At 41.4% G+C, this 25,764-nt stretch overlaps 1 protein-coding gene and 1 long non-coding RNA gene across 3 annotated transcripts in view; one reads left to right on the top strand and one right to left on the bottom strand.

The window, feature by feature from the left end:
* The first annotated feature begins 2,539 nt into the window (after window positions 1–2,539).
* LOC139625057 (A-type potassium channel modulatory protein DPP6-like) overlaps window positions 2,540–25,764 on the top strand; it is a 194,922-nt gene continuing 171,697 nt past the window's right edge. Inside the window, exons 1-2 of one of the 2 annotated variants that reach the window (XM_071484645.1) lie at window positions 2,540–2,866; window positions 2,992–3,059. In XM_071484645.1, coding sequence (XP_071340746.1) covers window positions 3,003–3,059 — 57 coding nt within the window. In that variant the 5' untranslated portion in view covers window positions 2,540–2,866; window positions 2,992–3,002. Of the gene's footprint in view, window positions 2,867–2,991; window positions 3,060–23,231; window positions 23,410–25,764 lie in introns of those variants that run through there. The other variant, XM_071484647.1, reaches the window with a different exon arrangement.
* Window positions 18,422–23,176, bottom strand: LOC139625059 (uncharacterized). The gene is made up of 4 exons (XR_011691829.1): window positions 23,066–23,176; window positions 20,238–20,357; window positions 19,641–19,729; window positions 18,422–18,548 (listed from the first exon to the last, which is right to left on the bottom strand). It is a non-coding gene; the product is annotated as an uncharacterized lncRNA (long non-coding RNA).

Here is a 25,764-nt window from a genome sequence, read left to right as displayed (position 1 = left end):
GGGGACAGTTGCAGCATGGATCAGGGACGGTTGCAACATATTGAAAATACATAAAATGTACTAACTATCTTTATTTAGTTCTATTATAGTATTATGTATTTATTTATTTAGTAATATATGATAATACATTATTATCAAAGACTGGTTATTGAGTTTTATCTATTTTGTATAGAACATAGACATACAACAATTTCTATTTTATCACCTATGATAAACAGAACAGGCAAATATATTATAACACCACAAGACGCTATAATTGCCAAAATAACTTGTTTGTGTTCCCTTATGCTTTAAAATGGGTAATTATTGTTGCATCTTTACTGCTATGGGACAAACTAGCTGCATATTTTGAATTAAAAATGTTGAAAAACACTGTTGTGTGGTCTGTTTTGATTTGACTGCTTAACTTAGGCAAAGTTAGATCAACATTTGCAACCATCCCCACTCTGTCAGCCATGACAGAACATCCCTTGCTAGTTAAACACTCTGACCTTGACACTTTGTAAACCTGTCACTTCGAAGTCAACAAGATAATGATTCAAGATAAGTACGTTTTTGATTCAGTCAGGACAGTTTGACAAAACTACTGATTGGAGGAATAAGACTTTTTTCAACTGTCCCTTGTTGCGACTGTCTCCAGTCTCCTCTACATGTCCTTATAAAAATAAACATTAAATGAATAACTGATTGTAATTTATTTAATTAGATATATGAAAGAAGAAGGTCACTTGTCGTCACTTAGTTTACATTACACCTTTCAGGCCTTTGCCTGGTAAAATTCATATTTTCAGGATGGAAGAACTTTGATAAAACGCTGAAAAAATGTCAAACTTTCTGATCACGGGACATAACTGAGAGATGATGTACAGCACTGTGCAAAAGTTTTAGGAACTGTAGATGTTTAGATCCTTCTCCATTGCGCAAGGGAGGCGTCTGATCGGCCCCAGATTCACTCTGCAGCATGACAACGAGAAGAGGAACAAGGAGCCTCGCAACAGGTGGTCTGCCCCCCACAGAGCTCTGATCTCAGCTTCATGGAGTCAGTGTGGGAATACATGAAGAGACAGAAGACACTGAGACAGCCTGAATCCACAGCATCACTGGGGTGAGTTCTCCAAAACGCTTGGAACAACCTACCTGACAAGTACCTGCGAGTGCACTGAAGAGAAGTGGTGCTGTCTTAAAGGCAAAGGGCACTTGCAGTAAAGTGATTTCTGCACTGTTCTGTATATTGGCAGGGCAAAAATTAGCTTTTGCCTCCAAGTTCCCATCAAGTACAACACACATACACACCATGGATGACCTTTAGTGGAGTACTACCTCACCCCAGGCTTAGTGCATGCCATTTAATTAATTTAAAAACAATATTTCACAATATAACACACATTTCATGTTTTGTCAATAGTGTCAAATGAGCAATAGTTAAACAATGTTTGAAATGATCTGTTTTAAAGGTTTAGAAGAAAATGTCTTTCCTATCGTCAGCTGATCTTCACATCTTGACATAAACTAACCATATTTACAATACAATACCATACAATATAAACTAAAATAAGTTAGTAATAGTTAGAACTACATTTTAACATATCTTCAAGACAGGGCAACAACATTATAGCATACCACTTCATGTCAATTCAAAGGGATCCACATGGACATTCTGATGATCTGCTGCCCCCATTGGTGGGACGGAGACACGGCAGTCCAGGCAGCGATACTGTTCAGGTTCAAGCTTTGAGAATTTTTCTAACCCAACCTAATCCACGAGACCACGAGTTTGCAGTGGTATTACAACATCGTGCTACTTCAAACAAGCCGTGCTTTCATTTTTTTTTTTTTTTTTTTTCTGGTGAGGACAGTCTATTGTATTGCATAACAGCACATGACTTTTGATCATTCACTCATGTGTTATAGACATTGTCTCGGTGTAACTGAATCCCACAGATGGAAGGAAAAACACATTGAACATAGACAGTCTTTGAATATGGATATATATATATATATATATATGCATTTCAGTGAGTCAAACTAATTATTCACACTGCAAATCCAAAATGTGAATGACAGCAGCTTCGTCACAGCTCACCACCCTGTCCACCGAGCTGTCACACTTCAGTGGAAGCCTGCCCCCATAACACTCATTTATTATGCTATAATTGAATCTAAATAAATTCCCTTCCTCACATTGAGACAGTGATTATAATTGTCACAAACAGTTTGTAACTGGTAAATTGGCTGGTGTCACTCATCTCATCTGAATGTGGCAGGGGTCACTCAGAGTTGGCATCCGGCCACTTTGAGGAGAGTGGGAGAAATCAAGCTGATCTTAGAAGTGTCAAGAGTGGAAACATCATCATAAATTAACAGATCTGCACAGTCTAGTGTTGCGTGTTTCCACATGATGACGGTGAACCCTGCAGTCCCCGTACTGCTGCTTTCTGCTGTGGAGTGGGAGAGCAACAATGACAGGCTCCTTCCTCAACCACGTGTACTCAAGCTGTCAGACGTTCTGCGCTTGCGCAATTGCAGCGCTCACATACACAAACACAGGGCTCAGTCAGTCCGTACAGGTTGTGTGTTATGTTTTATGTTCAAAATCATCTCAAGAAATAAAGTCACAAAAATACAGCAAGTGGATTAAAAAGCGGCTGATGGTTGAAAACTTCTCAGCGGATTTTTTTTTCTTTTTCTTTTCTTTTCTTTACATTTGACTTCGTGACAATCTGCAGCACTTTGTGTGCAACAACAAAACGCCAGATCTCGTCAAATTCTCTGGACTACATCTGGGAAAAGAAGCCATTAAACGCGTCTCTGAGCCCAGACAAGCTTTTTGTTCAAGCCGGTAACGAGGAGCGATCCAGCGCAGCAGGTAAACCAAGCACTCATCCTATTTACGTGCTCTCCTGCTCGAAATCTCATTCCAACTTTGACCTTATTGTCCATTACTTTTCTTTCTTTCTTTCTTTCTTTTTTTTCATTTTATTTTTTTTTTAGAAGTTTGCACCATGAACCAAACCGCAGGAGCCACAAACGCGTATCGCAGATGCTCCAAAGGAGGAAAGGTAAGGAAGTGTTATCCAGAGAAGTTGAGATCGGGACGAAACGCGCTGTCTCCGTGCGTCCGGGCTTGGTGCAGCTCCTGTGCCAGCATGGCAGTGAAGCTGGGTGTTTTACAGGCTTAGGAAAAGCTCTGTGGCATCGTTCTCAGCGTGTTGGGTTGTTATTGCGCGTCTGTGCGCTTTGGAGATGGTGGAAATTCTGTCCCCGAGGCAATGTATTGGCTGGATTGATCAGTTTAATAAATGCGGGTGATGTTAGTGGCCAGCTTGGAAGCACATTTGGGAGCTTTGGAGCAAGAAACTGATTTCAATTTTCGAAGTCCACACTGCAATCTGGCAAATTAAAGCATGGAAAATGATACTGGGAACAGGTGGGCTGACGCTGGCTTGCAGGGTGTCACACCTTGATGTAATTTGCTCCTCATCAGTAACTTGATAGTCATCTGGTGTGGTCTAAGATGATGACACTGTACAACACCGCCTCTGTTTATAACAAGCCTGTGACCCACATTACAAGGCTGCTGCTGCTGCTGCTGCTGCTGCTGCTGCTGTGTGGATGTACTGTAGTCAACAGGGAGAAGAGTGGAGGAGAGGGGGGTTGAGGATGAGAGTTGGAGAGTGGAGGTGGAGAGAGAGGATGAAAGGAAGGTTGGAAGAGACAAGCTGGAGAATGTGGGAGGAAAGGGGACTGCATGATAGAGTCTTTTCAGTGTAACCGATGGAGAAGAAACAGATTCTGGTGTGTGTGTGTGTGTGTGTGTGTGTGTGTGTGTGTGTGTGTGTGTGAGTGTGAGTGTGTGCATGCGGGGGCTGCTCTCATTCCCAACACATCTGGTTCTGTCAACATGCACCATCAGTGGAGATGAAGTATGAAAGCTTATTTATCACCAGCAGCTGTGACACATGGAATATCCACAGCAGATTTCCCAGTGTCTACAAATATTGACTTTTCAGCTACAAATATTTGGAGTCGACGTGAATTGATTGGGGAGGTGCTTCACTCATAGAGGTCTATAGAATGATCTGGTAAATGAGCTCTGATGGGCGTAGACACGAATTAACACACACTGTTGCAGCGTGTTGGTTAACACTCAGGTAATTTGACACTGGCAGATTTTCTTTCTTGGTGTGAGGATGCAGGGCGTAATAGTTCAAACTGGGAGTCTAGGGGCTTCACAATAAAACACCAGTAGTCATGAATTACAAGCATACAGAGAGCCTGCAGCATTTTCTAAATGCATGAAATGTTGCATTAATATGTAAGCAAAGTGTCAGAAATGTCATACATGGAAAACAGCTGGAACAATAACCATAAATTACAATTTAATGAAAATAAATAAATATTTACCTGTGTGTGTGTGTGTGTGTGTGTGTGTGTGTGTGTTTAGCTAAAATAAATGAGTAAACAGTACAAAAAGCTAGGTAAAAGTAATGGAGATTGTTCAAATAATTAGCTAAGTAGCAGATAAAGGTTTGAAATTGTAAGCTAGTTGACCTTGGCTAAGTGGTTGCAACTGATGCCTAAAAGTGTGTATATATATATATATATATATATATATATATATATAGCTGGCTAAACAAGTTAGCTAAAAGTGATGAAAAGTGGCTGAATAGGCTTAGCTAAAGGCAAGGAATAAGGTGCTCAAATGGGTAAATGGTAAATGGTTTAAATAGTTAGCCACGTAATGGATGACATCATCAGCTAATAGCCTGTGGCTAAGTAGTTGAAACTTATGTCTAAAAGTAATGGATAAGTGGCTAAAAGAGTTGCCTAAAAGTGATTATTAATGGCTGCCACAGGCCTAGCTTAAGGTAATGAAAAAAGTGCTCAAACAGGTAAATGTAGGATAAGTGGGTGAAACAGGTAGCAGTGATTAAACGGTTGAGACGTCCAGCTTCAGCCTCTCCAAGTGGTGGCAATGCAAAATACAAACTTGACCAAACTGACATAAACATTGATACTTGGAGTTGTATGAAAAAAGTGTAATATCCACTTTTATATCATCACCTGTGTTCAGTGAAGTCCAGTTTAAAATGAATTCACAAGAACCCATTTGGGACATGACAGGTGGTGTTTATGAGGGGCTACAGGGCTGTGGGAGCACTTCACACAACAAAGGTTGGGAACCGCTGTCATAACAGAACCCGCGCTGTCAGAAATGCATATTTTATTTATGTACACTGTTGCTGTTGACTTGCATTTTTACATTACTCTCCTTTGTTACATATCTGTGATTGAAGAGTTGTAGCAGGGTAATATTGTCGTTCATACTTTAATAGTTGCGCTGTGTTTTCACTCACTGCTTGTTCTAATCCTGGGGTGTTTCATCTCCGCTTTCACATCAACTTTGAGAGAGAAAATAGCTTCAGACTAAAAACCTCTCCAAACACTTTTGTCTCCAGACAGCGGTGTCCCTTTCATCATCTGTCCTGTGGCCACTTTTAGCCCGCCGGCAAGATCGTCTGCAATTTCAAACTGTTTAGGTTTTGTATTTGTGTCCGTTTAAAGCTTCGGTGCTGCGGAGAATTTCCCTTTGATGAGTCCTTTCTCTCTCTGTGGAGTTTCTATTTCCAGTCATGTTGACAGTCAGCCACAGAGACGTTTCATCGTGGATTAATGACACTCTGATGAGGTCTGCATGTGTTCTGCTGGCCTCCCTACAGGATAAGCCTCACATGGTCATGGTCATCAGCTGGTGACAAGCTTTGACGGGTGTATAAACACCTGAAATGAGAGGAGAGCAAGTGTGCTGTGTCTTGAGATTATTGTAAGCTGTTTGAGGAATCCATCGAGTGCAATTTCCGCAGTTTGCGTTTCTTGTTTTTGAAGGGGAAAAACTGACCCTGAAACATTTGAACTATGGCCACATAACCAGCATTCCTGGCACCCTTGTTGTTATTTGGTGGTGTATTTTTGTCACGTCAGTATGACTAAAAGGAGGCTGTCAGTGCGATATCACAATGAGAGATTTCCAGTACAGCTTTACAGGACGTTGATTCTGTTATCACTAACACCAACAGTATGTCTTATCCTTCTTATCATAAATCAACAGCTTTTTTTCAAGGCTCAGGGAGAATCACAGGAGAGGCAGACAGGCTAGTTTCTCCACTGACAGAAGTCTGTTTAGACCATCATGCAGTGCAGCGACACCTAGGAGCTACTGTGGCTCTTATTTGCAATAGTATGGATGGAGCAGTGTTAGAATATAAAACAACAACAGCTGCAACAATTAGACAAAACATTAATCTGCAACTTTTTGATAGTTAATCACAGAAGTCCTTTTTTTGCGTGGGAATGTCAAACCTTCAAACCAGTAATCACCCTGAACATTTGAACAGTTTCCTGACAATTTATAGACAATGATTAATCAATGATTAATGGCTAATCACCGTGTGTTGCAGCACTAATTGCTACAGAAAGGATAAAGGGTGGACCTTTGCTTTGAAGTCTCTGCGATGCACTCAGCAGGTGACTTGTCTTTTATGTTTAAATGTCACATCAGAAAGACAATGTTTTGCCTCCCATGGTGAGGGTTAGGTGGTAAATTAGCATCATGTCCTTCTAGTTGCATTATGTAATCGTTCATATCAAGCATTGAAGGACATATGTGGTGTCTGGGAAGTAAGCAGTGACACAAGGAAAAGCAGTTGTAATCATGGTTCTTGCAGGATCAAAAATATGTTATTTGTCAAGTGAAAACAAGCATCTCATACTATTACCTCTCATTTTTATCATGGGTCTTCAATTTTTTTGAATATCTTCATAAGCAAAGTATTATATTGACGTTGATGCGTGATGAAAATAGTGTCTTAACTTTAAGGGGCCACTAGAGGGCAGTGTGGCACTGCAATACCTGCCACTGTCCTGCTTTGACTCAGTGGAATACATTTTTTAAAGAGCATCATTTTGAAACAATTATTACACTTTTTATGGGTTTAACATCTTGTCTAATTGGCATGGAAAAAATAAGAGTCCAATAAATACACTGTGCATAGAGATACATAATTCATTTTACTCTTGTTCCACCACCTTAATCCTTTACTGATCAAGCATTAACAGTCTTTCAGTGACAATGTGCAGTAGGTACACTATTTGTTCAGTTCAGATTGGAGCTTTAGTCGGCAGCATTTAAAAAATGTTGGATATGTGCAGTTTTCAAGATTCCCACTGCTCTGAGATAAATTCAGAGCTTAACTTTCTTTTTTTTTTGACTCTACAACTCATGCTGCTCTTCTCTTTTGTCTTTTCTCAGTCACAGCAGGCTAGTTTGATTATCTTGGCCCTTGACTGCCCTGCAGTCCTGTGTGCGCACACTAAATCCCAATTAGCTCCCCCACTTTCAGAACCATTTGCAACTTTGCTAATCTTTGCATCTGTAACGCCCAGAAAATCCCCCAATTCTTCTGATTACTTTCATAATGAGAATTTGAAAGTTTAATTTGTGTGATTCAGTTGAGACTCAGAGAAAACTAAAGTAAATTGATGGTTCCTTGCAATGAATATGTATTAACTGCTGTCGCCCCAAAATAAATTGATCACTTCACTAAATTTGTCAATTTAGTGACAGGACTTTTGTCCTGTCAAATAATTAGAATGTCCCTAAGGCTTATATGTCATCTCATTACGACATGGATATTTTTTTTGTGTGTTTTTAAACTAAAACTCATTTGCCTCTGCAGTTATTGAGCTTACGTCAGAATATAAATAGCCACAGCACTCAGTTATTCAGAGAGCAAAAGTGCTAAACGGATATTTCAAGGAACATAGGAGCTAAGGCGAAAGGTATTTGGATTGAGGGTAGACTTCTTAATTACCACTGCTTTGTTGGCCAACAGCAGGGCAAACACCAGCACGAATGTGCCAGGTATTGATCCCTGCTCTCATTACACTGCGGGCCCATTGTAATGCACTGTTATCACTCCAGCTCCCTCACTGAAGTCTATGGAAATGATCATTGATTTTTTTTTTTTTTTTTTTTGCAGCCTTGGTAAAATGGCAGGAGAATGCCTATCTCAATCATCTTTGCACTTTGAATTTCTGTACTTGAGACTCTGTCCTGCTCATTAGCATCAGTAATCTTTTTCATCCTGATGATGCTGGATGATGGGGCCGTGGCTTTGGTCAAGCTGAACTCATTTACAGTACCTTTGCTTGTGAAGCTTGCTTTTTTCATGCTAATTTCCAGCAGATAAAAGTTGCTGTCTGGCAGCGATGTGATCAAGACTGTCTTGACCCTGTGTCTGGAAAAACACAAATACACTTTTTGCCTCCTTTTTGTGTTTGTATGGGAACTTGTTCAGAGTGTACACAATGAAATTACATTTGGAGGCACATCTGAGAGCTGTGCTCCCGTGATATGAATAATGCAACACACACACACACACACAGAGAATAGATTTTCTCACTTTTAACACCACCAGATGAAGTGGTTTTTCTTAAACGTGTTGCAGATTGCTAATTCTGCTGTTGTGGCATTTCTGTTTGTAATAACCTACTGGTGTGTGGGCACTTAATCATCAGGTACTGCAGCTGTGCTCCCTCTGCCTGAGCTCACACTATAGAGGAAATCCTTGAAAAAACAGGAGCTGTATTACAGTATGTTAGCCTGGACAAAAAAAAAAAAAAACATGCAAAAACAACATGATGCTTACGTCCACACACATTCAAAGTCAAATGCTGTGTTGGTGCTATTTGGCTGCAACAACTCGGCAGCAGCTCTGTGTTTTCCCGGGGATGATTGACACCGCAGGGAGTGTAATTGCATGAGTCACCGAGACCTCCCTGGCCCTTTGAGTGAGCGGTTGGCTCGGCAAAATGCTTGGGTCATGACAGCCCATCTGGTAGCGTATCACAAGCAGTCAACAAGGCCCAACGAGACAAATGGCGCCACAACAGTAAACAGCCACGGCTGGTTGGGAGATAGACACTTGAGCCATATCTAAAATCACAAGCATATCCACTATGTGCCCCCAGAGGCATCAGTACCCATCACACCAGACTGAACCTGCTGCATCAGAAGCATCTGATGCTGTCAGAGTCTGTCGCTGTGGATTGTACCACTTCTTGCACCACTCTTCTGCACACATAATGCAAATGAGTCTTTTTTAACAGAGAAGGGTCTCAGTAAAATATGGCAATGTGCTGATGCGCAGGAGCTGGGGGCTGCAGGTCAGGTTTAAGTTTGCCCTCTGCTGGATGAAAGAGTTCATGATCTTCAGTGCAAGAGTCCCACGCCTCACTCAGCAAAGTGAGTTGGTGCATAATGAGGTATCTGAAATGGCAAAACCATTAAATTAATGATTTCTTACAAAGAGTTGAGTTTTAAGGCTGTGAAGCATTTTTAATGGAGGACATTTTTAGAAAGATTGCACAGAATGCAGCAGCAAAAATGATTACAACTGCTTACAGGAAGCAGTTTACTTCATAAATTGACCATCTAGCATCACTTCACTATATAGTACATTGTCCAACAGGGACACAGTGAGACTTATATCTATCTATATACCTACACTATATTGCTTTTCCTTTGTGTTGTATGTACTCTCACTGGCAATTCAGATGAAAAAGAAAGGCCATTTTCTGCTTCTGCCATCACACCGTTTATCCTTCTCTATCCTAAACCCACGCACGAGCACTCAGGGCAAACTTATGTGTTGAATGGCCTTGGTCAGATATCCAGAGAGATGTGTACAAATATCCATAAGCCTTCACAGGGTTCTCTGCCTGTGTTCTAGGTGCTGCAGATATTATTCACCACTGTTGTTTTAGAAAATGTAATAAAATATGAACAGAGCCTTTTACAATATTGATATTTTTGGACTCAAAAATGCACGGTCTGGCTTGTAAAAAAGTTCAGCTGCACTAACAGAACCAGTGGTCATGATAAGTAGGCAAATACAGCAAACTCCACAGCAACAGGATCCATCATTTGTGTTAATACAAAGAAGATTTGAAGAGTATGATGCATAATGACTCGTTAGAAGTGACAGTTATGTGGTGTGACAGACTTTTAAGTCAATTACTGGCACTCTTTCAGAATGTGTCACTTTTTCAACACATCAACACGTCAGTCTACGTTGTCAATGAGAACGAGCACTGAATGTATTATTGCAGGATACGGATCTGCATTTTCACCCCCCAGCCATTCATTCTCGGTTGATTTGTCTTTGTGCATCAGACGTCATTGGTTGTCTCACTTAAAGACAAATAAATTTCATAAACTGGAGCATTTCTCATTCAAAGAGTCGCACATAAAACACAGGTTGCTGGGTCTAAATCGAGCTCTGCAATGGTTCCACTGTTTTCAACACTTTAGTTTTTAGGAGTAGATGCAATTAGACAACAAATGATGTTGTGTTCACTACTGGTGACTTGCTTCCTAAAGCAGAGATTTGCACTAATGATGAACCTGTCTCTACCAATTGACACTCTTTTCAGTGTCAGACCTTTTCTTTACCTTCTTCCTATCTGAGAGCCCGACTTCGTCCTAGTATTTAAGTATTAGCTCAACCAGCCTAATAACAGTGGTTTCTCGAAGTTCTAGTCTAACTCAAAGTCAGTGGACCAGTTACTAAAAGCTTGCACAGGCTTCTTCTATCGAGATGAAACCACGCCCACTTCCGTATAATGAAATCCTGGACAGAGCGACTGAAGCCCTAACTCTAACCCATACGGAGGTGGGCATGTTTAAACTAACCAAGTTGGGGGGAAAAAATACAAACTCGGCGGATAACTTGTGTTGGTGTGATGATTACAGCGGCAATTTAAAGAACGATATAAATTCAGCGTGTGGGTGGAATCTCCCTTTAACCTCCATGTTTGCCGGTGGAATCAGTGCACTTCTGCCCCTCATCCCACTGGGATCCATAACTCTGCTTGTAGTTACTAAACACTGACTCTTTCCACACCACAATGAGTAAAGTGAATGTAAAGTGGCTTTGTGAGACTCCTGACAGATATACGGACTGTAGGTCCGTTCAGCTGATGAAGGACATTTCCTTTGGGGCAAAATGTCTCTTATGCAAGAAGGTGTATTTTTAAGTTACCTTTAGGCAGCCTGACTTGGTAGTTGGTAGAAATCTATATACGCAGATGATCGGGCGTGGCATTTGAAGATGAATCTTATTTGTTTTCTGGTTTATTAGTATTGATCAGAGGAAACTTGGCCTATAAATCATATGAGCACTGAGTTTTACAGACTTCACAGGTTGTTTTAGTCGAGGTAGAGGAGGAGGAACGGTTTGATTTATTTCCAGTGCAGCTATTTCTGCACTTTGATTTAGAAGTTATGGTTTGTTAACCACAGGAACCATGAATGCTCTTTATAAAACTGGTTAAAAAACAAACAAACAAACCAAAAAAAAACTTTTCCACATAGACTCGTTATACAGGAAGCATTTATGGTGATGCCATAATTCCTCCTCTTCTTCATTATAGTCCCATATAAGTGTGTTCCAGGGAATGTCTGGGTCTTGGAAATCCTTTTTATATCCCTCTCCTAAAGCTAAGCCTTTCAGCAGTAAGCTCTCGAAGACCTCATATTAGCTCCTGGTTGCCCATGTGTGTCTGTGCACACTGACGTACACCGAGCAACAAAGAAACCTTTGAGTGAAATCCTTTAATTAGAATCACTTCACTTGATTTCAGGTGAAAGCATATTGGCTTTGTACATGCTTTGAATGGGAGCAGCACACTCACAGCCCCCCAATTTTAAGGGGTGGTGCACAATCAAGGAGTTTAAGCTTCTTGGTTTAATACAAAGCAGCAGCCTCTTTGTTTTTGTCCAGATTTTGTTCTTTTATGAATGAAATGCTTTTCTTATTATTTCAAGCTACAGGCTGCTTGAAGAGGTTGTGAGCTCATCAGACAAACTCGTGTTAAAAGCATATTTTGTGTGTTTAAATTGCCACTTTAATACAGCAGATTTTCATAGCCACCTTTAAAAGTGAATTTAAACGCCTCTACATGTGCTGTGCTGCATATAATCATTTGAACTAAGGCAGTCATTTAGCCATATTTGGCCTGATTGCTTGGCACCCTGTTGCCTTGGCCGTGACTTTACGTATTGTTTCCTGAGCCCTGTCCTTGTCTGGCTGCATTTCCAATCTGCAGCCCTTATTGAAATGTATAGCGTGTCCCCGGCACGGCCCATTTTCATATAACTGGCGGAGGTGATTTTATTGACTTATTGCAAAAAAAAGCCGGCGTATGGCCGATCATACAAGCCTCCCCTGGCAGTTAAAAGGAGATGATTTGTTGTGTTAACTCCCATGGCGCTCTACATTGCCCTAAAACAAGATGCTGCTCCCCGTGACAATGAACACTCTCCGCCCAAACATAAACAACAGTTTTATTGTGCTCCAGTCTGTGTGCCTCCAAATCAATGCTTTGTAAATCATCCTCGGGAGGCATGCAAACACAGATTCATTCTGTGTAGCCAAAACATCTATGGATGGGCTGGCACATAAATACAGATGGATAAAGAGCACAGGGCCAGTGCCGTGCACCGTCGGCCAATAATAATGAGGCCCTTTGTGGCAAAAATGGCAGCAAATCAGAGAAATGACGGGATCAGTAAAGCCATCAGCCTTCCTTTCAACTCCATTCAAAACTTGAGCCGCCATTCAAGTTTAACAAAAGCACAATACTTTCTAATATTTCACTACTGCTGAACCTCACCTTGCTGCCTGTTTGTGTTAGTTTTACTTAATGGGTTTTGTGCCTCCAGAGACGGCAGAGTCTAAAAATGAGCGGCAAGCTGTAGACAACAGTAGAAAGTGGGGCAGAGATGCAGGTGCAATGCTGGAAAAAAAAAAACAGCCTACTCAGCCGTGTCCTTTAAGGTAACCTGGTTTGGTGTGTAGATGGAAGACCTGCAGCGCATACAAGTGTGCAGTCTGTTGCACGATATTCCTCAGAGAGCTGATGCCTCAGGGAGGAACCTTACAGCATCATTAACTCTTTTCTTAATGGTAAAGTTAATATGCATTTCTTAATGAGTGCACTGTGGCACCAGCGCTCTGGAGTTTAAAGTTAAAGGCGACTCCTTTAAGATTTTCATTATGCCAGAACTCATCTTTGATGCTATTTATAGCTGCTTTATTCATTGAGTGTATTTGTGGTCTGTAATTGCCTCTTTATATAATGTTTTTCTTTGCTAATGGTGGAGTTTGCAATGGACGTGATGCAGAAGACAAAAGCTGGTTCATGCCAAAAAGAAGACAACAATAGATGTAATGCCAGGTCAGAGAACAATGATTAATTCACTGTTGTGTTGAGTTTTTTTTCTTTTTTTTTTCTTAAAAACAACTCGATGCATTTAATCTTCTCAGCCCACGGCGGTTGTGCACGTGTTCTCTTTCCTGGACTGGAATCAGGTCAGTTAGCCTGGCTCTGTCCAAAAGTAATAAAATCCACATACCAGCATCTTTAAATCTCCCTGACATGTTAAATGTTTCACATGTACAAAAACTGAACGACTCCTTGTAGTTTTACAGGCGCATATTTGTTGGGCTGGTGCCAGTCATTTACTGAGTATCAAGACTGGATGCATCTGGCAAGATTGGAAATTGAAAGCTCTGTGATCCATCACTCAGATACTGACACTACACATGTGCTGTGTCTCAATTCACATGCTTCCATACTCAACACTTGTTCTTTTGAGGGCATAAGTGCCTTCACATCAACAAAAGGTTGAGAGTGTTAAACGATGGGCACTTCAAACCCTCAGCAGTTGCCATCTTGGCTAAGTAGCGGAAGGGGAAGGACCACCAATGTATTCTGAAACATGTGAGCGATAATCACGCTCATATGTTGTGATGGCCATTTCCGGTAAGTGCACAATGGCACAGCAACAGACACAGCAACAGACATTTGTGGCTAAAATGCACTGTGGTTTGCAAACCACAGTGATTTAGGATATGCTGCAAGTAGCAACCAAAATCATAGAGTGTGAGTATCACAATGCAAGGCATCGACAAAAATGTTTTCACAAAGGGTGTCCTGCGTTTGCACCGTTGTATGTAGACAGACCGTGTTGTCCTGATGTTTTTGGTCTTTACTCTATACGTTCACTTTCTTCTGCTTAATCAAGTTCCAGAGAACATATAGCATGCACACACACAGATCCAGTGTTACCGTGTTATTTACCTGACATTTTTCAATTTTTCCGGCATGCACACACAGGCAGTGTGTGAAATGTGACACTAATTTGCATGCTGACAACGATTTCTAGTGAGATTGCACCCAGCTGATTGATGGCCACGCTGTTGCCCCAGAAACCACCTTGGGCGATCCGATATGACTCTCCCGTTATCAGACAGTGAAGCATATTCCTGTAGTTAATCTTCCCAAATGGGCGTTTCACAGAAGATATCCAGCATCCACGGGCCTTGACTGGTAATGAAAGACTGGCACGTCTGAATGCAGCTCATTTCAAAGCAGCAAAAATTACAAAGAGGCTGACAGGAAGGAAGCTTTGCAGGCACGTTTCATTATTCACTGATGTAGTGTAGAAACATGTAAGATCATGGTGCTGTATGGCTGTGTGATAGAAATTAGTGCTGTTTTTGTTGAAGTGAGTTAATCCTGCTGATAAATCATAACGTCAGGCAGTAATGCTGCAGATGTAATCTGGTGCCAAGCTTGAGAGGACAGAATGTGTAATGCCTACAGACAGCCAAAGACATTATTTGACCATGATTTCCATTCTGAAATATATATACCGAGAGTGCAACACACTGCAGCTTAAGAAAACACATGCAAATAGACAAAACACACTTAAATTCAGAAAACATCTTTATCAATTTGACAACACATGTGCTGCAAATACTCACAACACAATGCAAGTGTTTCCAGGGGACACAAAAAAGTGATGAACCAGGCTGGGAAGCAGTTGTTGTTCACTGACTTGTAACTATTGAAGGTAAAAGCACTGAACAACAAGTGCGCATGGATCTATTAAAGTACATGTGTTATAATTCCTCCATGCAAGTGCGTCCTAGGCTTCTTCATCACTTTTTAAAAAAATGATTTATTCAGATAGCGACAGAGAGCAACATGTCTGGGCTCTCAGGGGCCACTTTATATTATGGCCAAAAGTATGGGGCAACAGCCAGGGGAAGGCGCTTTCCTGTTTCGACATGGGAATGCACCAATGCACAAGGCCCACTTTGGTGTGCAAAAACTTAACTAGTCTGTACAGAGCCCCAACATCAACCCACAATCCAACACCTTTGGGAACTGAAACTCCAGCTGCGAGCCAGGCCTTATTGCCTGACCTCACTAATGTTCTCATGGCTGAATAGGAGCAAATCCCCGCAGCCATGTTCCAAAATGTTGTGCAAAGTCTTTCCAGAACACTGGAGTCTGTTCTGTTCATTTTGAAATGAAATGTCCCAAAATCACATTTTGATATCATTTTGGAATGTCCACATATTTTTGGCCATGTGGTGTGAAGCCAAAATACATTTTGCACATGGATTTAGGTTAGGTTAAACTCACACCACGGTGCACTGTCTGAAAATCATTAGGAAGAAAAAAACACAGAGGTGCTGTGAAACTGTGGGCTGCATCTCCCTGATGGATAAACATGAACCACCCAGGCATGTGCAGGGTGCAGCCAGCTCCACAGTGCCATCAGTCAACCTTAATGGCTGTTAGCATTACTGAGTAACCCTGGTCTAATCGTTTTATAGTCTGTTGACAGTGGAGAAGGACATATATGTAAATGTTGATGAAGCTGGGATTCAGAGAAGGTTTTCCCCCACATTTCCTACTCCCTGCAGGAGAATACTGTAAAAGAACTTGAGTCATTTGCAGATACTGTTGAACAACACTGCAATCGACTGCTTGCTGAACCCTTTCCCCAAACTACAACTGTCCAATCAGAGCTTAGCAACCGTGACTTGGCACAGCACCTCTGTCACGCTTTGGATTTCTCCACATGTTGAATCAGTGCGCGTGGGCCTGTAGCAAGCACGGTGCTTAAAGAGTATCAAGACTGGTGTTAGATTTTTCCAGCCATCCGAAAACCAAAAACACTGTTAGCCTGCTCTGTGAGCTGCAAACCTGACAGTCAGTGGGTAGAAATGAGATGACTGCTTTTGTCCACCGATGTCTGAAATAAAGGAACAGTTGTTTCAAAAGTTACTCAGGCTTTTTATTTTTTTGAGCCATAAATCTGCCCCTGTTATCAGTGTAAACACAATATGTGTCACGCTAGAATGGAAATGTGGAGAGGCAGAGCTTAGCAAATAGTCGATTTTTCATATTCATCAAGAAGGCTGCAGTGTTTATTGACCGTAGTCAGGTGAACAATTTTCAGTGGATTATTCTCACCAGTCAATAGGATGTAAAGGTCCAGTAATGAATAAAGCTCTCAGATTTCCATTTGCTTGTGGATGTCCTCATGTGTCAAAACATACAACTGCTATCTCTGTGAGTAATGTAAAAATGCTTCATAGTCAAAAATAGGTTCTTCCATGGAACCTGATCAATCAATCAATCACTCAGGCCTCGAGTATAAAATAGATTAAATCATGTACTGATACTTGGGAAAAAAAAAGAAAAAAAAAAAAGACAACATCCATTCAAAGTCAAAGTAAAAATGTTTTTGTGTTAACTAATGCACGCTGGCATTGATTTTCCTTCCTCCGTGCTTTCACTTTACACTCTCGTGTTCGTGTCCTTTTGGACCGCTCAGACACGAGTTCCGAGGCTGAAGCCAGCTGCTGTGTGGTGGGAACTCATCATCCGTCCCCGAGCGGAGCAGGAGCAGGTTAAAGTGATGAATCTGATCCAAGTTCCTGACAAACGCCTGCTGTTCAAGGCAACTGTTCCATTAATATTCAGATGTGCCTCCACCGGCTCCTTCATAGGGTGGGGTTGGGGGAAGCAAAAGTCCTCTTAAGTTGGAAAATAATTACAGTAACTTTTCTTCTCTTGTGCTGCCAAGGTGCTGCTACTGAGGGAGGGACTGTGTGGGACGTAGTGCAGTACAGTTTACAATCTACTGTATGTCATATTTTATTTTTGTGTGTTAAGGTCAGTGCATTTGCAGAAATCTGAATTTAAAAGAGCCCGTTTTCACCACCAGTTTTTTACAGAATAGCTCGAATAAAAACTGCTCTTCTATAAGTGAGCCACTAAAAAGAACATAATGCTGGCATTCTTCAAACCAAACACCACATTACTTCATGATCTGTCTGGTTCTGTGATGCTGCTAATAGACCTCCTGCGTCAAGGCTACGAGATTAATGTGCGCTTTACATGCCTATGCACCATTTTTTTCTCTCCTCTTAAATTCATTAGGGATGGTAACGATCTGTCGTCCCTGACAGTCCCGGGCAGGGAGGGTCAGCGCAAACCTCTTATCTAGATTATGGAGCTCCCCACCAGCAGAGAACTGCACCCATCTTTTTTTTTTTTGAGACGTTTGAGATTCAAATCAGCTGATGTAACTGAAATAGTTGCTTCATGCTGCCCAGTAATGGTTTTTAAATACAGCCATCTTTAGGTTTGCTTAACATTTATCACTCTGAGCCACTTAAAAGCATCTTACAACCACTTGACTAATCTGCAGCTGTGTAAGACACCGCAGCACCTTCTCTCGATATTTCTACTGAAATGATACAAATCAGTTAAAGACAACCCTGTTGTATCAGGAGAGGATTTAGAGCCAGTTTACTGGATTCAGTTTAGTTTGACGCTGATGTTGCTTAACGGTAATTTTATCCCCCATTGAAACATGTCCAGTATCTCTCAGCTTCTCATTACAACAGCAAGAGACAGCAGCGTGGAGGATATCACGGCATCAAGTAATTAAGTTGATAATGAAACCATCGATTTGTCCCGTGAAGGTCTCGGCTGAGTTTATTGTGCTGGATGACTGCCGTCACCAGAATGAAGCTCGTTCTCTGGACTCACTCCACTGGGGATTTGGGCCAATCAATTCTGGATTTGGGCAAGTTTTAATCATTTTTGTTTAAAAGGCTTCCCAGCTCGTCAAAGAGTCTCGGCTTGGAAGGCACCCAGCCCCCCAAACAAAGAAAAGTCTCTTCGATTTGACAGGTTTGTGGTTAAAACAAGATTTGTTTTTCAAAACATAATACAGAAAAAAAACTGTTTAGATTATCAGAGTTGTGTTGTGCATAAGACTTAACTATCATATTGGTTTTACTCTGCAGAAATGGAACCTTTATGCACTAAAAGCAAAGGGAGGATGCCATCGGAATAACACCATACAAAGTGCAGTGAACAGAAAAGAAACCCTGAGGAAATAAAATTAATATTTATTTTCACCCCCTTTAAAAAAGCACCAGTTCTCTGCAGAACTTGCCACAGTTCCTCTGTCTCTTCATGTGATCCCAGAATGACTCCATGATGTTGAGATCAGGGCTCTGTGGGGGCCCAACCATCTGCTGCAGGCCTCCTTGTTCTTCTTGTCTCTGGAGATAGTTCTTCATGACTCTGGCTTAGTGCTGCACAATGAACTGAAAAAGTCAACAATTGTTCATTAATCATAATCGAGGTAAAAGTTTGAAATAATAATGATACTGATTTGAAGTCATGTTGAAGAATGAATTTAGGAGCGATCAGATACCTTCATGTCTTGTATGATGGATAAAAATCTAAATATCTAGCCCAATATTGTACATCATTAGTTATAAGTTAAGATCTTCTGAGCTGTCTTTAAGTGTTGTCTGGTTACCTCTGTCCTTATTCTTCCAGCCAAGGTATTAATTTACCTATAGTATATACTACAGGCGTTTAATTCCTCAAATGCATAAAGAAGCTCAAATAAAACATAATTTAATCTGTTATTAAATCTTTGTTATAGATAATACAAAGAAGTAAACTGATTTAACATCTCCAGTGATATTAATGTTATCTCTTGATTTGGCATAATGTAATTAATGTTCTTCTGCCCTCACATATACTGCACATGGTCTCTCTGTATCAGTCAGTAGGTTAGAGCCGCATCTTTGTCCTGTTAACTCTTAAAAATGTCCATATTGAAGTTTAAGTAGTTTCTGTCTCATGAACATTGAAGACCTGCAATAACCTTTTGCCGTTTTATTAACTGTAACTGTAGTCTTTCCTGAATCAAGTGTTTAAATGGCCTAATCCCAACCACAATTTAACCACAGTTTATTTGCCATAAATATGAACTTTCCCTCCCTTTACCTACACTGTAGCTGCCATGTGCAGATACTGTAGAAAGAGAGAGGGAAAAAAAAAAAAAAACAACCTAATCCAGGATTATGCAGACTCAGCTGGTGTTAACACCCTGGTCTGGTGGTACAGTTGCAGAGCAAAAATGGATGAAGATACCTTTTTAGTATATTTTGTGTATTTCTTGTTAAGTAGTTGCATGGAATGAAAGATTTTCAGTTTGAATTTTTAATGCAGCCGTTCACTTCCACCAGCCGTTTAGTGTGTCTCTCCACATTGGAGCTGGACAGCGGACGTCCACGCTCCAGGAGATTTTCTCTCTCCTGCAGCGCTCCCATGCAGCTCGGTAGCTTTGGCTGCTCTCTGCTCTGTGACACTCAGCTGCATTTGGTATTTTGTGGAGAACTTACCCATCCTCAGCCAGACGTTTTCACGCTTCAATACCGCCACCGACAGCTGTGGCTGGGGGCGTTATGTGTTCGGGGTTGTCCATCCATCCCTTTCATGTGAACACGATATTTCAGGAACTGCTTGAGGGAATTTCTTCAGATTTGGCACAAACATTTACTTGGACTCTGATTAAAATTTATTGGTCAAAGGAAAAGTTCACATTGAGTTCGCAAAGTACGTTTTTGGCCATAACTCAAGAATTGTAACGATAATAATGACACAATTCAGCACAAATGTCTAATATGATAAAATGAAGTGATAACATTTTATATCCAAAAGGTTAAAGGTCAAATTCACAGTGACATCCCTTTTCTGGCCATTATTCAACGCTTTAACTCGGGAACAGAAGGGGACACTGTGACCATATTGCACATGTGGTCAGATACTGAAGTGGTGACACAAATCTTGGCTTCCCACTTTGAAACTGTGGTGATTGTGTCGCTCCTCTGTGCTGAGGCATCCACATAGATTATATGAGACATGGATGTAAACAGCAATTTGACCGGTTGGCACAGTTGTACAACTGTGAGCTGGTAATTCTGGTCTGAGAGTCTTACCATCGGGCTGTTGTTGCTGCAGCTGCTGCCTCGGCATGGCCAACATTGTTGTTACAGATGTCCTTGGCCGCCACACCTGTATGTGGTGAATTCCAACTTGGCCGATGGTCGATGAGTCTGCTAGGGGAACGAACGACATGCGAATCCAGTATTGCATGAATAGCAGAAGCCAGCTTGTGTGGCTGAGTTATGTTTATTTGGCATGTTTTATATATCAACCCTGGTTCTATCGTCACGGCATAAAAGCTGCTGTGTCCAGGAGTTTATGCCAAGAGTTGAGGCTAAGTGTTACGAAGGTTATTGTTTAAGCATGCCTTTGACAGGAGAACTCCATGAAGTCATTACGAAGAAAATCAGTAAGAAATGCAGGCACGGTAATGAAGCAGCGCAGCCAGCTACCTGTCTGTGTTCTCCCTCTGTCAGCAGTCCAGCTGGAGTCGAGGGAGCCCCATGCCCCCATTTGGTTGTTTTGACAGCCTTATCCACAGTAATTAATACCAGGCACTTTTAAGTGAGATTTATGTGAGACATGCTGTTTGCACTTTGCAGTCGGGGGAACCTGCTCTCAGTGAACTGCTGCTGTGGGTTTAGGACACTCAGCATCATCTGCATCATCAGTGTACAGCTTCTTATTCAGTACAATAAACTCTGAGAGTCTGAATACAGAAGATCCACTCTCAGAGGGATATTGATTTATAAAGCTTGAGAGAGAGAGAGAGAGAGAGAGAGAGAACTGAGGCAGCCTTCATCTTGAAAGCTGGTTATTGCGAGATCTTAGACTTAAAATGGGTGTATTTTAGCTAAAATACTATTTTATGTACTATAGCTGCAGCTAACAATCATATTCATTATCAATTAACCTGCAGATTATTTTCTTAATTAACAGATTAATCATTTGGTTTATAAAGTGTAAAAAAAAGTGAAAAATGCCTGTTAGAATTTCTCACAGTCCAAGTTAAAACCCAAACCCATATTTAATCTACTGTACCATGTGACAGAGAAAAAGTTCAACTCTATTAATGACACGTTCATTTTACACGATCTACTTTTTTTAAGTTGGCTCAAGCATAAACATCTATGTAGTTACTTTCTCCTCTTCTACATCTCCTATGTGATTCGTTATTGATGTCAGTAATGTAAATCAATAAGGTATAATGACTTTCATCTGGGGTGCTCATGAATCTTCTTCTTCTTTAGTTTATTTTAGATGTGTAAAAAACACATTTGCAGTTATGAAGGTTGCTGGTACTCTCTTCAAATGTTGTTTAGTTCTTGTCAGAAAGGGTTGTTCTTTCAAAATAACCCTTTTAGCTTCAACAACACAAAACATGAAAGCCTGCTGGGCTTCATACGGTAGTTTTAGGGAATTTTCACTACAACCCAGAACATCATCTACACTGTCTAGGTTTTCAGCTTGGAGGCAAGCTTACTCTTTTTCCTTGTTCAATTTGAATAATTTGTGGCCAGTCCTGCAGATCATCTAGCGATTCTTCTGATTTATCTTGTGACCCCTTCTAGAGCTGGTCGATATGATTTCAAATCAATATCATGATTACTTCAAAACCCCTGGATTACTATTAATGAATGATTAGCAGGTCCTCTCTCTGTTTTTGAGCAATGCACTCTCCATACAGCCTACTCAGCAATATGGTTGTCTTCTAAGTGATTAAGCAAATTGGCTGTGTAACATTTGTGTCATCCATGTCGCATTCATCACTATCTGGTAGTTGTGACCGATAACACCCAATCAGGAGGCGACGTGGGTGTCTCCATCATCGTTTCCAAAGGTACTACAATGCAACCCTGGAGTTTTCAAACTGAAACGGGTCCAGCAGCGTTTCCATAAGTCTCAGATGTAGGGGCTTGAAAACTCAGGAGTAGTATGGACGCAGGATGTAATTGTAACTAAAGTGATGCATTTTAAAACTAAACGTAGCCTATTAGTGTGGACGCAGCCTGAGGCTCAGCGTTTGTGCTCACGTCATCCATATCACCAACTTTGCAGACTAACATTAGTTGGATGGGGCAAAGGCAAGTTACTGAATACAAGATAGTTTTTAAATTTGTTTTTATAAAGGGCAGTTCATGAACTTATGCGATGGGGAAAGTTTTAACCGAATTAACCAACATCAGTGAGAGGTTAAAAAGCCCTAAGCCCTTCACAAGTCTCAATCCTCAGTTCGGGAAGCAGCCTAGACTGTGCAGACCCAGCAAGTTGGAAATTGGAAAAGTTTGGTCCTGTTTGTAGTCTGTCATGTTTTAGTGCCATAAACTGAGTGTAGCAGCTGTGTGGTCCTGAATGCAGCTGAGAATGAAAAGTTCGGGGGCTTTAGATGAAGGACACCCAAGTTTCTACAGGGCCAAACATTTACAGCAAGCAAGGGACGAACCTCCAGGAAGGCGACCATGATGGATAATAATCATGACCTTTTCTGGTTCAACATTTGCTGCTCATAAAAGCCCATAATTCATATGGAAACTGCGTGGTCAGATTTATGGGCAGGTGTGTCCACCTGATGTTCATGATAGCATATTTTTTATGATCAGGACCTTGGCTTTGTGTCAGTGTAGAGCACATCTGATTACAGCTTTACTGATTTTTCTGCAGGTTAGTGGCTCATCATTATATCCGTTGTTCATCACATTTTCCTTGCAGCAGCTCAGACAAAACGTCCAGACTCTCAATTTCCCCAGAGACGACGGTGGAAGAAGGATTTTCTGTCTCTCAGAAATTAACAGAAAAAAAGAAGAAGAAGAAGGAAAAAAACAACAACTGCGCATCTTCCAACCAAAGAGAAGGAAATCTGTCCCCAAACCATCAAACTTACCTCCCTCTTGGCTGTAATTATTCTCTACCCTGTGTGATCTGCTGCTTTGTATGCAAGAAAGGAAAGGAGAGCTTCCGAGGAGAGCCCACGTTGGTTTTTTTTTTTTTTTTTTTTTTTTTTTTTTTTTAACTCAGTCCGTTAGGTTGTGAGCCCACCCACTTATGAACTGGCTCACTATCTAAGGGGTCTGGCTGGGAAGTGGCGGGGACGGAGAGCTGACAGAAGCTGCCCAAAAGTCTTCAAATTCAGCCTTTCGGGAGCAGATCTGCGCCGGGGAGGGAAGGGGAGGAAACATGAAGGAGAAGAGCCTGATCGAGACTGCAAAGATGCAGGGCAACGTACTGGTAAGGTGGATTTTTTTTTTCCCATTCGTACGCATCGCCTGACGCCGATGAAGTGATGTGGTTCTTGAATAAAAAACCTGTCGGAAGTGTCCCGTTGCCTTGTCCCCCACTGGCGCTTTGACGCACGACCGAAGCGTTGAACCGATTCACCGTTCACCTTCTGGATTTCTGCATCTGAGGTGGTTTCTGACAGTTCACGCCCTTCTTGGTTTCACGTGTGCCCCCCCCCCCCCTCCTCCTGCCGGTGCAGCCGCTCTCTAACGGACCCCTGAGGATGGGAGTCGCAGTTTAAGGGAGTTAGAAAGTTTGGTCCTGGTTTTGTGGGGCCGATCATAATGATTGCAGAGTTTCGGCTTTGTCTCCTTCGCCTCATGAGGCGTCTGAGAGCAGAGGTAACCTTTTGCCCAAGGAGGGTCCCATTAATATTTTACTACATCTAAAGCTGTGAGGTGCAGGATATATTACTCTGGCTGTCCCTCTGCTGGGAGCCGCAGGCAGCCATATGGAGCTCTGTGCGGGGGGAGTGAATACTAAACGTCCTGTGGGACTCTTTCAAATATTAAAGGCTAATATCATGACGGCTTTTGATCCTTTCAATTGTTCATTTCAGGAATATTACAGTTCATGGTGCATGAATACATTATCTCATTCCTTAACAGCCTCTGCTAACATGTGCGACTCTGATTTTTCTGATCAGACCAACTTTATTATTATTCCTGGGCAGTTCAGTTTGATGTTAAATTTTCAATTTTTTGCCCCATGATTGCTTTATTTATAGCTGAATAAGCTGGGCTCTGCAGACACTCCAGGCCATTTTGGAAGATGTGGGACACAGCTGTGTGGAGTCAGGCTTTTTCTAAACGGTTCCTTTTCCTCCCCGTGGCCTTATTTGTGTGTGAAGATGTGCAGAGTGTGTTTATCTCTTATTCCTGCATAATGAAAAGTAAACACGGTGTGTTTATCGTGAGGATTTTTGGTCAATTTCCAAATAAGTAAGTCATGTGCAGAATGAGATATAAACTGAATATTCTCATTTTAGCAGGCAGTTGTGCAGAAGTCTGATTACCATTTTTTTTTTTAGCAAGTTTTGAATGTTGGGGAGAATCTGGAGGCTGAAGCAGTCAGTGAAACCGTAGCTGAGGATGTTGACGATGAAGACGCAAAGAGGAAGATGAAACGATCGATACCACTCTCACTTCTGTCTGTTAAATATGAAGCTACAGCCGGAAGATGGTTATTAGCTTAGCATAAAGACACAGGGCGATACGGCTGTCTAAACAAAATCACAGTGTATCTTGTTTATTTGATCCTTACAAAGACCAAAGTGTAAAAATGGCAAGTTGTGGTTTTCAGGAGGGGTTACATGTGGAACCGTTTTCTTAGCCAGGACAGACAGATTAAAGATCTAATTTAAAATCTGTCTTATTTGCAAGAAAGCGCACGTGCGTTTCTTAGAAAGCCAAACCATTGTTTTAAATCTTGAAACCAATCATTCTTCTGAAAATTGAAGAAGAATTCTGAATCACAGAGTTGGATCAGCAATCCTGCAGGAATGCAGTGAGCATGTTAAAAACACTAAACAAAAAGAAAACACCTCCATAATGGCTTCATTTCTTAGAGGAGTCCACTTTCACACTCTTGCTATTTGTTAGTCCATTTTGGCCTCATCAATGAGATCTACTACCTGCCAGTTCGTTTAAATCCTGCAGGATGCGCATGTGTTTAGTCCAGAACCCAAACAGGCCTTGTTGCAGCTCTCTATGGTCTCCTGTCGTCCCTGCAGCACTTCCCCAGCTTTAATTTTGTGTCTTTGGATATTGATTGTTTCCGTTGCCTTATTGATATATCATACGCCTGCATCCCTAAGTTCACCGTTTGATTTATTGACCTAATCGGCTGTAAAATAATTTGTGCTGTAGGGTTTGCTTTAGCAGGTGGCAACATGGAAAAGTACATGGCATCAAAGCTGGTGTACTTTGTTTTCAGTGTGACAGGTTTATTACAGCACGTGATCGCTTCCTGCACAATAAGCTCGCACTCATGGGACGGAGACTAACTGCAGAGTCTCAGTGGGAAGTCCTCGCAATAACAGGGAGAAATCTGCACAGCGTGATTTCTGACCACCAAACATGACGGTTTGGACGTTGTTGTGGCCTGCTGGGAATTCGGTCTGTGTGGGGGAAACAGGTAGTACTTGAAAATGGGCTCCAAAACAGCCTGGAGATGTTGTGCCTGCACAGGAAATTGCAGCTAATCAAGTCTGCATTCAGATGCCTAAGGGGTAATGACAGCAAAGATGTTACCATGGGATACATAGGCTATTATCTCACCCGTTCAGTCGCGGTACAGTGTGGA

Source organism: Trachinotus anak, unplaced genomic scaffold (assembly GCF_046630095.1).
Source record: "Trachinotus anak isolate AG129_WGS33_773 ecotype Australia unplaced genomic scaffold, CSIRO_AGI_Tana_v1 ptg000009l, whole genome shotgun sequence".
Lineage (NCBI taxonomy): Eukaryota > Metazoa > Chordata > Actinopteri > Carangiformes > Carangidae > Trachinotus > Trachinotus anak.
This window is presented reverse-complemented; position numbering and strand designations above follow the sequence as displayed.